Raw genomic sequence first — 15,612 nt, 5'->3', positions numbered from 1 at the left:
CAGGTTCCACAATGCGCCCCCCTACCTGCCAACCCCCTCCCCCCCCCTCCCATGGAGAATGGCAAAAATGCAGACATTGCCAAGATCACTTGTACAAAACAAGCGGCAGTTTCCCTGCTGTACATTTAGCTCTGCTTGCCCAAAGCAGGAATAAATGTAGAAAACAACTACCCGCCCGGAACTGCATGTCCCGGGCATCAGGAAATATGAATTCCACTCCACTGCTGCCCCAAGGCCAGGCCTTGGTTGGCCTTGTGGGAAATCCGGCCCTGGTTATGAGACCCAGTGGTAGCCGTTGTCCTGCTATGAACATGTGCTGGCAGATTTGCAGCTACATTCTTTAAACCACAGGAATGTTGACAAAGCGAGTCAGACCTGTCTGGGTGTTGCTTGTGTTTTGGAAACTTCTGTTTTTTTAGTTACTTCCCCACAGAAACAGTTTAAACATGCTCCAACACATACATCTCAAGGGAAACTACGGAGGCAATATCACGCAACAGATAGAGGCCTGCAAAAGAGAAAGTCACAGATACATATTTGAACAGAAAATTAGATATCCAACATTTCACCTAACCCTGCTGTGCAGCCTGTTGTTCTATGTTTGATGTCATTTAAAGGGAACCTGTACTGTGACAAATATGCAGCTTGCCATTGCTGACCCTCTTTTGGAAATACATGGAAGCCAGAGGATTAGTATTATTATAATAAAGGATTTACACTTGTGCTCAAATGTTTGCATATATGGTAATATATGTACCATTTGTAAAGAAAACATGAGTGAGCATGCAAAACACATTTCTTTTATTTCTTATGAGATTCATATTGAACTGTAGGTCATAACAGAATGGCACAATTATAAAACAAAACATGGCAACAAATACATAGAAGTGAATTCATCAAAACTGGAGCACACAGAATCTGGGGCAGTTGCTCATAGTAACCAATCATCTTCTATCTTAAGTTTGTTCTGTTAAGATTTGGAAATGAAAGGTAGCAGCTGATTGGTTGCCATGACAACAGCTTCAGATTCTGTCTGCTCCAGTTTTGATAAATTCCCCTCATAAAATCAAATGACCCCTGCTCAAAAGTCTGCATACCCCTAGTTCTTATTGATTTGTATTGCCCCCTTTAGCATCAATGACACCGTGCAGTCTTTTGTAATAGTTGTCTATGAGGCCCATGCAGGTGGTATAGCTGCCCATTTGTCATGGTAAAATGCCTCCAGGTCATGCAAAGTCTTTGGTCGTCTTGCATGAACCACACGTTTAAGATCTTCCCAGAGTTGCTCGATGATATTAAGGTGAGGAGACAGTGATGGCACTCCAGAACCTTCACCTTTTTCTGCTGTAAGCACTAGAGGGTCAACTTGGCCTTGTGCTTAGGGTAATTGTGGTGCTGGAAAGTCCAAGAGAGTCCCATGTGCAGAAGAATGCTAATTGTGCCAGTATTTTCTGATAACATGCTCCATCAATTTTCACAAAATTCCCCGTGCCTTTGTTCAAGTATCGTTGTATTGTGCTCCTTGAAAAAACCACAGTCTTTTTTTCCAGAGCAATTTGTACTTCCCCTGAGGTTACCTGTGGGTTTTTCTTTGTATCCCAAACAATTTCTCTGGCAGTTGTGGCTGCAATCTTTCTTGGTCTACCTGACCTTGGCTTGGTATCAAGAGCTCCCCGAATTTTCCACCTCTTAATAAGTGATTGAACAGTACTGACTGGCATTTTCAAGGCTTTGGATATATTTTGATATCCTTTTTCCATCTTTTAGAAGTTCCATTACCTTGTTACGCAGGTCTTTTGACAATTGTTTTCCATAGGGAGGTACAGGCTGCTGCGCACAATTACATGCAGCACCTGTCCCTCCCGGGTTCGGGTCTTTGCGCAGACGTGCATGCCCCTGTTAATGAAACCTTGTATTTCAAGGTTTCGTTTATTTTTATGTGTTTTATTTACCCCACTGGAAGATTTCCCCTCACCTCCTGTTCTATGTTCTAGTGACAACTGTAAAATTATGGATTTCTAATCAGTTTTTTGGGGGGAATTGAAGACATCTGACCCTATCTGTTTTTCTGCAGTTGAGCGCCGGCGAAGATTTAATATCAACGACAGGATCAAAGAGCTCGGGGGCCTCATCCCAAAATCCAGCGACCCGTAAGTGTGTTCACCAACAGTCTCTCTTCAGTTTAGGGGACATGTCTGTCATATTTTAACAGTAATAAAGTGTAAAAAAAAAAAGTAGTATTAAAATAAGTAAGAGGATGTGCTGATAGCCTTTGAGCTTGTGTAAATGGCAAGAGTTTGAGATGTTTCTGAGATCATTAAGAATTTATTATCGGGTACATTTGCCCTACAGTTGACATCTTTCTGACAATTTCACCTGCTTCAAGTGTTTTTGCATTCCCATAGATTTGTATGGAAACACAAAATGCATTTGATGTGAACACAGACCATTAAAGACCAATTTAAAAGTTTGAAACCAATGTACTGTAACATATGCATCTACTTAATTATGCACATAGGGGCCGATTTTAAAGGAAAATGGATAACTCTATCCATTCTTTAATATAGTCCGCAGTATTTCACAATACCGTGGCCTGAATTTTGCAGCCTATTCATAAAATGTAGCCCATTCATAAAGCAGAGGAGAGATCTCAATGAATGGTTGAAAGTTGGTCATGTGACTCTGAGGTCTCTTCCTGGCTTTTTGTTTGCTTAAAAATCCTATTCATTTTTATTACTCTCCGCTGGCTTCAAACTCTTGAAGCCAAGAGAATGCACTGCAGGTTTGTAAACCATGACACTGCATTGTGCAAGTGCATTTTTTTTTTTAAAGCACCAATTTGGCCATGATAAAGTCATACGTTTGCTTTTTAAGGAGAACTATGAGGTGAGTGCTTTTCACTCATCCTCATAGTTCTAGCCGACCTGTTACAATGAGACTGTCACAGGTCGGCTCAGTAGATCGGGAAGTGAGCGAACACATACCGGCGTTCGCTTACTTCTCGATCCTGTCACGGCTCCCGTGACAAGGGAGGGACTGGATTCCCCGCTCCGATCCTCCAGCGCTGACTGGCGGAACGGACGGGGGCAGGTACAGCTGGCTCTGCCTCTAGTTAGGCAGAGCCAGCTGTCACTCACGCAGCTGGGCGGATCCAGACATAATTGTCGGGATCCGCTTCAGCATCTCAGTAGCTCGCGGTATACTGCGGCGTCTCAGTATACCGCTAGCTGCAGCTCGCGGTATACTGAGCTAAGGGTGACGGCAGGACGCTAGTTTGTGTCCTCCCGTTACCCTAAGGAGAACTATGGGGAAAAGCCCTAACCCCATAGTTCTCCTTTTAATGTTAATTTGGGGACACAAACCTTAATGAACACATAAGTTATCCCAGGGGTGCCCATTAGGTAGATCGTGATCTACCAGTAGCTCTCAAAGCTGATGCTGGTAGATCACGAAGGGTATGAATGGCGGCCACTTTCCATATTCTATTTTGGTATATTTATTTAGCTGTGCACCTGATTACCTATTAGCCTGAGCCTGCTGAGCCCAGCTCCCTGACACCTTTCTGGTGGATACTGGTAGTTGAAGTGCTATGTATTACATCAAAGAATATTAGTTTACACAGCCTGCTGCACTGCACTGTTTGCAAAATTCAGCAAGGTAATCCAGGAGAGAGAGCAAGGAGAGACAGCCAGGAAAGAGAGAGAGGAGAGACAGCCAGGGGAGAGAGCAAGGAGAGACAGCCAAGAGAGCGAAGAGAGACAGCCAGGAGAGAAAATGAGGAAAGACAGCCAGGAGAGAGAGTGAGGAGAGACAGCCAGGAGAGAGAGAGTGAGGGAGGTTTTTTTTTCGTTGGTAGATCTCATATAGCTCGTCATTTGAAAAGTAGATCTTAACACAAAAAATTGTGGGCACCCCTGAGTTATCCACTTAATACTTGGTGGTAAAGTCAATCTTTTCATTTTTTGTCAAGTTATGAGCATATTAGGGAGTGGTTAGTTCTCCTGTTGTTTTTTCTGCCTTTGTCCTTCTGACAAGATTTCTGTACACTTCCTGTCCCAGAAACTCAACAGAAATTGGTAGAAAATCCCCTCTTAGACAGTTATCAACGGAACAGCAGCCCCCATTGGAAGCTTACTCTCCTCCTGTTTCAGTGACAACTGTAAAATTTTGGATTTCCATATAAATTTTACCCTGGTGGTCACCAGGACAGATAGAGTGGATCTTTCCATTAGGAACACAGACAGCAATAAAAGCTTACATTGGTACTACCCTTCTCTGTTCCATCCAAAATGAGAAGAAGTTTTGGCTATAGGCAGTGGCGTAACAATCACCATAGCGACACAGGCGGCCGCTATGGGGCCCGGGCACAGGGGGGGGCCCGGCCAGGACATTTCTGATGCCCTGCGGGCCGCCTGGGTCGCTATGGCATCTCACGCTGCTGGCTGTCACTGAAGAGAAATGTGCCGCTGTTCAGATCACTGGCAGTGATCTGTGCTGCGGCGCGTTCCTCTCCACAGCAGCTGCTGAGTCAGTGAGAGCCAGCAGCGGCGGTGGAGGAGGAGGCGGAGCCCGGGGTTGGCATCAGAGGAGGAGGCAGGGCCCGGCGACGGTCAGAGGAGGCGGGGCTCATCACCGACGGTGGAGGAAGAGGAGGCGGACAGGTAAGGAGTGTGACCAGCCCACCTGAGGGTGACCCTGCAAAGCCCACCTTAGAGAGTCTATGGTGGTCTCTGCAGGGTCACCCGCAGGTGGGCTGTGTGGGATCTCAATTGGGCTCTGCAAGGGGTGTAACTAGAGACCAAAGGGGCCCCATACAAAATGTTGCTATGGGGCCCTCTGATTTCTAGTTATGCCCTTGGCTATGGGTATACTTTAATGAATTCTGGAGTTGGCATTGGCTGTGGACAGTGAAGGTGTTAAAGGATAAATGTTTCATATGATGCAGGATACAGCTTGTCTTGGCATCAGTCAACGTAGTTGAGCTCCATCCTGTGTTTATAGCTGTCATGTTAGTATTTCCTTTTAGACCTCTTCCTGATTCTTAGTTATCCTTTTCCCAGCCTCATATGTTTTTATATATTTCCTGTTTCCAGGGAACTGCGCTGGAATAAGGGTACCATCCTAAAGGCGTCTGTTGAGTACATCAGGAAGCTGCAGAAAGAACAGCAGCGAGTGCGGGAACTGGAAGGACGACAGCGCAAACTAGAGCATGTGAACCAGAGCTTGCTCCTGCGAGTACAGGTACCGTGCAGCATTATTTAGAGTGGCAAGGCAGTATTTTTAGTATGAAAATTAAGTTTTTTGCTAATTTAAAATTGTTTATTACCAATTAAGTACAAAATTGTTATTATAAGCTGTCACCAGTCAATTAAACTGTAAAGTGTTATTTACTAAGAATGATATTGGCAAAAAGAAAAAAAAACGCACTGTGACAAGGATAGGTCAGATGTCAGTAAAACACTATTGAATTCAGTAGCATAAAGGTGACCAAACACCTTCAACCCATAAACACTGCAAATGCGCAAACGAAAATCCGTTCTGTAGATCGACAAAATTCGGTGGGTTAGAATTGCTAACAAACGTTTTTGAAAAAGGACATTGGTCTTGCTTGATAGGCTATTTGAGCTAAAATCAAGAGAGGGTTCTTGGCAGCAACGAAAATCGCAAGGCGTACGGCCAGCTTTAGCATAGCTCCCAACTGTCCAGGATTTGAAGACACTGTCCCTCTTTCTGAACCAAATCCCTCTGGATCTCTTTCTTGAATGTGCTTCTGGAGTAGAGCTTTGTTTACATAAATGTAACTACCTGAGTTTATATTGCACTAACTTTTTTAAAATTCATCCTTCTGATTATTTTGTTGATTATTTTAAAATGTTACTATAAAGGAAAAGTAGCAGTGAAAAAAAGCTCCAGTGCGTTTAAGCGATCATTCTCATTATTTAATTCATCATGATCCATATCGCACCATCCCTTATGCTTGAGCAGGCTCTGGCTAGTGTTTGATGTGTATGGGTGGTGCTTTGTGTTATTTAATTTTTTTTTTTTTCACCTTTTACATAAGAATCACAAAATGACATCTCATTAACTTCTATAGCCGCTGGGGTATGGTGACATTCGGGAACATGAGGTTCTCTGTGAAAAAATGCAGCATGTCTGCACTTTTATGCAATGCACTGCAAGCCATCTCAACACAGTGTTCTGGTGGGAACAGGGCATATAGAAAAACATTTTTTCTATGTACCCTGGCACTGAGCCTGAATTGATTTGTGCAGATCTACACAGCTAGACTGATGTGGTGAGAACTAGCTCTCAGGGTGTGGCAGTAATGTGTTAATCTGTTCTAAAAGGTGTCCCTCTTTCCCATCTCAGAAGGTTGGGAGGTATATGTCTGACTGACTTGTCAAAGTCAATGGTAATTCTTTCTTCCTTTTTGGTTGATCTATGCTCCAGAGTAGATGACAGTGTACAAAGGACCCAGAAGGTCTGCAGAGGATTTAAGGGCAGACAGTGACATCAATAAGAAGGATAGAAAGTGCTGCTTCTAATGGAAACATAAAGACCAACTTCAGCTAAAACGTTTAAACTTTTAATTTTCAAACTTTTGTCTTTTTTCATTTTGTACAGAGCAGAGAAGGGATAGAACCACCATCAGGTTTTTGTCTGTACCCTCAGTGGGGAGATTTCCCTTCACTTCCTGATTGGGACAGAAAATGCTGGGACTTCTCTCCAGTAAGAACACAGAATACTCAAACACTCTTTTCAGTCGCATGGTGTAGAGTAAAGCTGTCCATACACCTATAGATTATCTGCAGATTCTCTAAGCTCAGATGGAAAAAGTGCAACAGATTCCTCCATCTACACTAAACTCTGTGGATGAAGGAATCTCCCACTGGGCCAAGCTTCAGTGTCTTGCTAGTCGGCCCCACTGGCTCTCAAAATACCTGAACAATGCCTGCACCCAATCAGATTGTTCAGGTATTTTGCCCAGATTGGTTTTGTTTTGCTTTCCTCTGGGCTATAAATGCTGTAGTTTGTGAGAGGATGAACTTGATGGACTGGAACCTTTTTACATCCTAGCTAACTAGGTAACTGCTTTTGTTATTTTTGTCTTTGCAGGAGTTGGAGATGCAGGCTCAGCTACACGGATTTACAGGCAATCAACAAGCCGTGATTCCCACGGATGTTCTCAAGACGGAACACCTCTCTGGAATCATTTCCACCTTCGGGTCTCTGGCCACCCAACAGCAACCTCTGGACCCCTCCACTCTAGATCTTGGAACACTGCACTTCTCGGAGCATCTGACTGACTTTGTCGATCACAGCCTGGGTTTTGATTTGAGTTTGACTGGAGATTCTGCCATTGCAGATATACTTATGGATGACGCTCTGTCGCCACTGGGAGGAGCTGACCCCCTCCTTTCTTCCGTCTCACCCGGAGCCTCCAAAACCAGCAGCCGCCACAGTAGCTTTAGTATGGAAGACGATTGCTGATTAGGCAAAGTGTGACCCTATCCAATGGACTACTGCAGCATCCTCCGTTTAAGACTGTATCAACAGACGCCAATTCCCTCACCAGACTCACATATTTATGGTTCCCAGCTGACTTCCAGAGCTGAACTTTGGTCACACAACTGAGTGCCTGTCTTCACCCTTAAACGAGCATTGCTTGCTTTGCAGGGGCCTTGACTGTTTTGTGGGGAGGAGGGACAAATAGAACATGCTTATAGAGAAAACATTAATGGATACTTAGAGAATACCTATTCTTATAACTTTGATACTTATGAAAGCCAGTTTATATCGAACCCCCCAGGCCAGTGATTGGACTACTGTGAAGTGTGACTGAGCTTGGATTGTGAGATTCAGTATGGAGTCGGGTAATGAGCATTGGCTGAGTTTAAGTCTGGAAACAGAGAAACATTGTGTCCTGTGGTTAGCAGCAGGTGAAATGAGCAAGATGGTGTCTTTAGTGAGAGTGTGTGGTTCATAAGATGGTGCCAGGTTATGAGAAGAGTAGGAACATATCAATGACCCTAAAGAAGCAAAGGCAGAAAAACAAGATGGAAGTGTATTATAGCGTGGGATGCTAAGTCAGAGAATATTACGTAGCTAGCAAAAACCTAGACTGGTGAGTGAGCAAAATGCATGCAACACAAGATGGAGTCTTGGAACAGAAAACAGTATAAATGAAATGGAGTTTAGTATTAACTAGTAGGTGTTTGCAAGCATGAATGAGAAAGGAAATACAGATGATAGTGCCCAGTGATGATGGTTACCATGATACCCCATAATAAGCAAAGGGTTCAATAGACAAAATGGTGTCGAGTAGTTGGATGGGAACACAACAAGGTAAGCTAGAAGTAAGTGTGATATACAAATCAGTGACCAATTAAAACTCCCATTACCACCTAGAGGAGAAGTGACAACATGGGGTAGAAACAAGGGAGAAAGAAAGTCTACATATCTAATATATCATCTGCAGAGAACTGAAAAGTAGAGCATTGGGCAAAAAGCAAACACGATGGTTTCAGAGAAGCACAGATGATGTGAGTCATAACTTTATGATTACTGTGAAAAAATTGTGGTTTTTGGTGAAAATCATAACTCTTTCACAGCAGGAAAGTGAACTCTCTCACCATGCCAGGATAAACTTGGGATTGTTGACTTCCTCCTAGCTAGAGTCAAGGGCATGGGCCTGGGAAGCATCCCATCATTCAATTTTTTGGGACCCGAGGTCACTGAGGTAAAGGACAGGGGCACCCCACAGGCCTGGTATCACCCAGAGCGTGTACCGGGTGAAACCCCACCGTGACGTCATCGCGCATGTGTGGCCATCTTGGTGATACCTGCCGGCAGCCATCTTGGTGAAGGATGCCGCAAGAGAAGAGAGGGGACGTATTTTATGTGCTCATTTTTTATTATTTTTCAAGAGGTGGAATTTCCCTTTTATATACCTCCAACCAAAGATTTTTTGTAGTTTTGGATAGAGCAGGGAAGGGTTAGATCCCCTGTCTGGTTTTCAATGCTGTCTGAAGTCTCATTGTTAAGATTTCCTCTTACTTTCCACTCCGTGGACAACTTTATCCAGGCAAGAATTGGGGTAAAATATGCAAAGGTGACACAGACAACATTACAAAGCTAATTGGAGTTCTAACCTTCCCCTGCGCCAGTAAAAGAGTCTTACATTGTTGTGTCCCTGTTGGACTTTTCCTATAACATCCTGTCCCTGTTACACATTTGTCACCAGGACAGGTAATGAGTGGAAATCACACAGCGGGAACAGTAAACACCTAAAAGAGGTACTAACCTCTTTCTTACTCTATCCACAACTAAGCTAAAATATGCCTGGAGATATACTTTAAGTATACAGATGCTAATAATGTGAGTTTTAGAAATGTCCCAATTAGGAGACACAAGTTCCTATTTTACAGAGCGGTTGGCATGTGCCAGTGTTTTGGGTTGCATAAGAAGTAGAGCACTTATATTGCTAAATGTTAAAAGGGTGTGAATGTGAGTGTGGATGTCATGTAGTGAATGGCGGAGCATGGAAAGTGTATGTCGGAGTGGGATTTGTTTTTTTACGTTGTTTGTTGCCCATAGCAATCAGATTCCAGCTTTCCCTCTTGCGGTGCAAGAAAATGAGAATGAATAAACATGCTAACAGTTTATTTTCTGCATTTAGAAGATGAGACATCATTGGAGGCTTTAGGAAATGGCTTGTTTGCTGCTCTATCTATGCATCCGACCCAGTGAGGGGGATTCACAAAGAACAATGCAATGTGAATCCATCCCAAATATGTATAATACTTTACGTAGACAAAACATGCCATTTCTTTTGCACCTAATCTAATTCAGAGGATCTGCACATAATCTGAATGTGCCTGGAGGTTTGTTTTACATTTGTAATGTAATCCTATAAAAAAAATATCCGCTTTTGGTTGTAGAACTTGCAAGCAGTAGGAATGATCATCAAGTGGTGAAAAAACGGGCTCCTTTATAGTTCCGCAACTGAAGTGGACCTAGCATCAGATATATGTGAAAGTAATGGGTATGTGAAAGACTTGGGGCCCATTCACACCAGTTAGGTTAGTTGCAGAGAGTTTAACACATGCTATGTTGCCTGTCAATATGCGTTGTATTAAGACATTTGAATAGGCCGCCTGATGCACCAAACCTGCAAGCTTGGGGTGCCAGGTAAAATGAATGGCACTGTAGTGCACCAACACAGGTAACATGAATAGGCCCCAAGATATTTATAACTTATTACAGAAATCACAGCGCTCCCCCTGACAATAACTTTGTGCTTATCTCTCCAGAAAGACTGAGCCACGTTTGTTCAGGCATCAGTCAAGGTCAGCATCCATCCCTCTGGACTGATATGCCGCTTTAGAGCTGTAAATCTTGGTGCCTGTGCAGTTCTTGGTTGTGGTCACAATGTCTAAGGCTGGCCATTTACTGTTAAAGGAGATCTATGGGGTCAGGGCTTTTCCCCATAGTTCTCCTTAAGGTAACGGGAGGACACAAACTAGCGTCCTCCCGTTACCCTAAGCTCAGTATACCGCGAGCTGTAGCTCGCGGTATACTGAGACGCCGGAGCGGATCCCGACGTAGCTGTCGAGATCCGCCCAGCTGCGTGAGTGACAGCTGGCTCTGCCTATCTAGAGGCAGAGCCATCTGTACCCGCCCCCTCCCCCGTCCGTTCCGCCAATCAGCGCTGGCAGATCGGAGCGGGGAGAGGGGAATCCAGCCCTCCCCCTGTCACGGCAGAGAGCCGTAACAGGATCGAGAGGTGAGCGAACCTGGTATGTGTTCGCTCACCTCCCGATCTACTGAGCCGACCTGTGACAGTCTCATTGTCACAGGTCGGCTAGAACTATGAGGTGAGTGGAAATCACTCATCTCATAGTTCTCCTTTTTAATATTTCAGCCAATACACAATAATTGGATAACATTCTAATAGCGGGTGGCCTTGCGTAATCAACTATTATAAAAAGAGAAGGGCCGAAAAGTTTCTGCTCAACAGTGACTGCAGGCACTCAGCTCCAGCCACTGTTCATGCATTCTGACAGTGACACGCGCCAGCCACAGCGTGGATGTAGGAAGCAGTTAGGTTTTTGCTCGTTCAGCCTAGTGCACTACTAGTGACAGATCAACTCCTGCTGAAACCTCTCACCCTGAGACTTGTCTAATGATTGGGGAAAGGGAAACTGAACAAATGCTTCCTCCTGCCTGCAGCAGACTGTTGACGACATGGCAGCCTTGGCAAAGTCCCAGTACAGGAACTTGAGGACTACTTTTTAACTATGAGAGGATAGCATTTCTGCAGAAAAACAACACTGTTGCTGTATAGCATAGCATGCCTGGAATTTGTTCATGTATTACGGCATATTGGAACATGTCAGGAATGTATTCCTGTGGACTTGTAAAGCTAATGACAGGTTCACTTTAATTGTAGTCACAAGCTATAGTGTAGCTTGTGCTCTGCCTGTTTCATCCCTCAATGACTGACATTGGGAATTCTCTGATCAACCATGAACAATTCTGGTAGTGCCATTGTATGATAATAATGTGCTTTAGTGTCTGTGTTGATGGGCTTCTGTTTACTTGTTTTGTGTTCCCATACAGGTCTATGGGATGCAAAACCCAATCAAAGCAGGGCAGAAGGAGGCCCATTGCAGGTCAATGAATTCTGAATGATCTCAGAAGCCATCGACACAAGCCTAAAACCCATCAACACAGACCCTTAGTCATAGATTATGATGGTTATAAATAAAATGGCACCTAGGCCAGACCAGGCAATAGAAGCTGAGACTGATTGCTATAGGATTGGCATGAGAACTATGAGTGTCTGTGAAGTCGCCATTCTGTGTGTGGAAGAGTATGAGCTGCTGTGCTAAAGAGTTCAGCGAGCGGACATGTGAAGAGTGCGAATGCGATGGCGTGTCAGACTAGGACACAGAGCCACGGACCTATTATTTAAGGGATATGTGTCACAAAGCACCTGTTTTACCTGTGTGAGAAGTCTTGGATTGTAGCTTCCATTTTGCAACCCTGCGATCTGTGCCCGATTTGTGTGGCAATGGCATCAGTGTCCAGCCCGTGGTTGGGGAATGGCTGCTTGCATCTGAGCCTTTTCACACAGGCATTAGGCTTTTATGACAGATTGCATTTAGAAAGGCAAAGAGCAATGTGCAAAGTGAAATAACCCACAGCGACCAATCGGCTGATTGAATTAGAGATTGGTTGCCGGGGGTTAACGGCGCTCTGTATGTACTCATTGCTGTTTGCACAGCCTTATCGAATAGGCCCGCAAGAATATTTTAGGGGGGTATGGAGACAGGGCAGTGAGTGTATTGGGGTGCAGGTCTCATCCTATTTCCTCACTGAGTTTGTGTTTCTATATAGATCTTAAGAATCGTGTGTTTTCTATAATACAAACTACTAAATATAATAATGTACTTCCAATAAAACATTTTACACTCTCTACAAGCTCTGCTATGATTCTGTCGTGTGGCTGGGGGTGCATTTAGGTGAAACGTCCCAATGTGACCGTGGATAAAAGTGTTTTTCATGCCACGGACAGCCGACAAGTTAAAGAAGTTGTAAAGTCCCAGCAGATCCTGTCCTGTTATAACATATAAGGAATACAGACTATTGTAGTTTTTCATAATGCAATCACAGCTTACTTGTAAAAAATCCCTTTTATGTAGTGAGTGCTGCGTTCTGTCTGCCCATCACTTCCAACAACTTTCTGGATTCCCAGTGTGCTTTGCATCTCTTTCCCTGCTGCTTGATGTGATGCAATCTTGATTTCTCAAGACTACATATCCCATCATGCATTGCCTCCAGTAAGCAATAATAATGTTACATTGTTCAGACGCTAAGTTGTAGTTCAGAAGGCAGGCTCTGTGAGTGGTGACACGATGAAGTGCATATTCACAGGGCTGAGTGACATTGTGTCAGTGCATTGAGGAAGTACATCGTATGGAAATCTTCAATAAGTAAGTTTAGACATTTCTCAATGGGTATGGTTATTAGGAGTGGGATGGAACTGGATGGATGGATTGACTGGACTATAGTGGATGGAAATTCAATGTAGAAATACATATTTATGTTTAGTTTTTGGCCATAGATACCCTTTAACAGAAACTACTTCCCCCCCCCCCCCCATGCTGCTTTAAGGACTTACCTTAAATGATGCCTCTTCATCCGAACATCTTCTTCCTTCCACTTGTCTTCAGCAGTCCCTCCAGCACGGGTGCCGGTCTCTGGTCCAGCGCTGACTGCTGTGTCTTCTGTGTCTCTGTCTGACGTGCACGCTCATGGCTGCGTGCACTCAGCTCCATTGATTTTTGTCTCTTCTCCCCGCCGAAGATCTCTACCGTGCATGCGCCCGCCCCATCATCCTGCACGCCTGCTCAAGAATCTTCAGAAGGGAGCAAACGTTGGAGACAGCTGGGGCGGGAGGGGGCATGGCATTGCCATTCACATCAATGGCACTGCAAGAACGCCCCCCAACCGCAGTGCGATTGCCCGCACCAGAACACAAGGAACAAAAATGTCCTTTCCGGTGCAGTGCAATTGGAATAAATGCTACACACTATCTTTTCAAATCACACTGCACTGGAACGGAGGGTATTTCTGTACCTTGCGTTCCGATGCGGGCGATCACACTGCGGGTGGGGTGGGGGGCGTGCCTGCGGTGCACTTGACGTGAATGCCACTGCCACGCCCCCTCCTGCCCCTGCTGGCCTGATCTATGCGATCCAGTGCGTTCCGGGGTCGGACCACACCGGAAATCACTGGATATGGTGGGACTGGGCCCTCAGAGTCACCAATTTATTCAACTAAACTTCCCAAAAACCGCTTTTGAGCAGTCATACGCTTGAGGAAAAATTCAACGCATTCAGTCACACATTCCTTGTCACTTCCAACTGTAAGGACCCATTCACATTTATACACTGCGGTAACACATACCGTGCGTTGCCGTGCCATTCATTTAAACGGAACCCCAACACACTAATACAGTAATGGGCAGCACCCTGGCACTGCAGTGCACCACAATGCACAAATTGGTCATTTTGTTCTGGGCTTTTTCTTAGTGTGTTAGCAGCCCATTAAATATGAACGCACAATAACGGGCGTGCAATATCACAGTAACAGGAAGGGCCCTAAAAGATTCCTCCAAATTCTGGCTTTGAAAAGTAATGACTACTCTCTACACATTGATCCACCTGCCCAAACCGGTTATCACATACAGAAACCCAACCACTAAAATCTCCTATAAACTTTAACATATTGATGTTGTTTTAAAAGTCATTATCAGTATTTTTAATCTGCATCTTTTATGCAAATAATACCTGGTGATCCTGCCATGAAGGTCCTTGTTCTAGCACTTCCTGTTAAGGGGTGACAATACTTTCTCACAATTGTGTCTCCCGGTTGTGCTTCTGTATTATCACCCTGCCCCATGGACTTCCGAAGGGAACTGCAAGTGGCCATTTTAAGGTTGTCACCACCAGGAAACCTGACCTGAGAAATGCCTGCAGCCATTGTTGTAGTACATGCATCTAGACAGGAAGTGGCCACAAAGAGATAAGAATTGGGAGAGTCACCTGAACTCTGAGATAACACACAATGGTGCAGAGGACACAGGACAGCTCTGAATTTCTGACACGATCAACATGTTTTTTTGCACGTGGAACAAATAATAAAAGTTGTGTGCTCCAGGTGTGGGTGTTACCTAGGGTGGCCTGCATGCAAATACAGCCTGCCTAGGAGCTCCCACTTCTTCAGACTGACTCCCACTCAACAAGGCATTTTGATATTTGCATTACTCCTCCCAAAGGCCAGCCCATTGCTTGCATCAGGGCTGAGGGTTCTTGACAGAAGTACCGAGGCAGGTTGCCTGCCGAACCCTCCCTCCAACCATGATCTGCCTAAATTGCCTACAGAAGCACAGACATCCAGTGAGCGGTAGTTCTGGTATCAGGGGTAAGTATCAGAGCATTTGGGCGAGTACGAGTACTCAACCAAATACTTGGTATCGGCACTGATACCGTTACTAGTATCGGAACATCCCTACATTATACAGCAATGCAGAATACCATCAGCTATAGAGGACTACCAATCCCAGCAATATATTATACAGCAATGCAAAATACCATCAGCTATAGAGGACTACCAATCCCAGCAATATATTATACAGCAATGCAGAATACCACCAGCTATAGAGGACTACAAATCCCAGCAATACATTATACAGCAATGCAGAATACCATCAGCTATAGAGGACTACCAATCCCAGCAATACATTATACAGCAATGCAAAATACCAAAGCAGAGAGGTTAATGCTGTAAGAGACCAGCTTCTAGAGCAGTGGTTCTCAACCTGTGTAACCTCAGGACCTTACAAGAACTGGAGTGGATCCTCAGCCTGGGGTCCAGTGTGGGCTGCTGTGCTGTGACAGAGCTTCATCCATATGTGCAATGCTTGTACACCTCCCTTTGCTTGTCCTATAGAGGTGACAGGAGCCAGAATGTGACATTACTCTGGTCCAGGCAACTAAACAGGACACATGAGGGAGCTGTACGTATGGATGCCGCTCCCTCGCG

The 15,612-nt window shown here is 44.6% G+C and overlaps 1 protein-coding gene across 1 annotated transcript in view; it reads left to right on the top strand.

The window, feature by feature from the left end:
* Window positions 1-7,509, top strand: part of TFE3 (transcription factor binding to IGHM enhancer 3) — a 27,791-nt gene extending 20,282 nt beyond the window's left edge. The window contains exons 8-10 of the mRNA XM_018559200.1: window positions 2,075-2,150; window positions 5,094-5,241; window positions 7,117-7,509. Coding sequence (XP_018414702.1) covers window positions 2,075-2,150; window positions 5,094-5,241; window positions 7,117-7,491 — 599 coding nt within the window. The 3' untranslated portion in view covers window positions 7,492-7,509. The remainder of the gene's footprint in view (window positions 1-2,074; window positions 2,151-5,093; window positions 5,242-7,116) is intronic.
* The last annotated feature ends 8,103 nt before the right edge of the window (window positions 7,510-15,612 follow it).

Source organism: Nanorana parkeri, unplaced genomic scaffold, assembly GCF_000935625.1.
Source record: "Nanorana parkeri isolate BGI_ZX_2015 unplaced genomic scaffold, ASM93562v1 scaffold380, whole genome shotgun sequence".
Taxonomy (NCBI): Eukaryota; Metazoa; Chordata; class Amphibia; order Anura; family Dicroglossidae; genus Nanorana; species Nanorana parkeri.
Note: the sequence above shows the minus strand (reverse complement) of the source record. Positions and strands in the feature narration are given on the sequence as shown.